Below are 362 nucleotides of genomic sequence, written 5' to 3'. Positions count from 1 at the left end.
CTGCTATGCCATCTTGTTCACAGTGTTCATTATCACTCTGCCTAAATTTCATATTCTGATGGTCTTACTTCTTAGAAATGTAAATAACTTCTTTTCACAAAAAAAAAAAAAAAAAAAAAAAAAGTCCCAGCTTTGGAGTAACAACTCTTTTTCTCCCAGAATTAATAGGGGTAAGAATCTGACCTTTCCTGTCATTTATTTAACCAAATCTGATAAATGATGCACTTTTGCTTCATTTGTATTTCTCCTTTTTTCCTCCTAGGTCAAAGAGTTCTACTCCTATCAAAATGAGCCAGTGGCCATAGAAAATCTGAAGAGAGGCTTGGCTAGTCTTTTTTCGATGCCGGTGAGCTCTTGGACTG

The 362-nt window shown here is 35.6% G+C and overlaps 1 protein-coding gene across 1 annotated transcript in view; it reads left to right on the top strand.

Moving 5' to 3' along the window:
- The window catches only part of MTTP (microsomal triglyceride transfer protein), a gene marked incomplete in the record, with an annotated part of 67,298 nt that overhangs the window by 20,142 nt on the left and 46,794 nt on the right, over nt 1-362 (top strand). Inside the window, 1 exon segment of the mRNA XM_027773312.1 lies at nt 263-346. Within this exon segment, the coding sequence (XP_027629113.1) occupies nt 263-346 (84 nt within the window).

This window comes from Tupaia chinensis, unplaced genomic scaffold (assembly GCF_000334495.1).
Source record: "Tupaia chinensis unplaced genomic scaffold, TupChi_1.0 Scaffold000340_1, whole genome shotgun sequence".
Classification (NCBI taxonomy): Eukaryota; Metazoa; Chordata; class Mammalia; order Scandentia; family Tupaiidae; genus Tupaia; species Tupaia belangeri.
The sequence above is the reverse complement of the archived record's forward strand: the minus strand, read 5'-3'. Positions and strand labels throughout refer to the sequence as shown.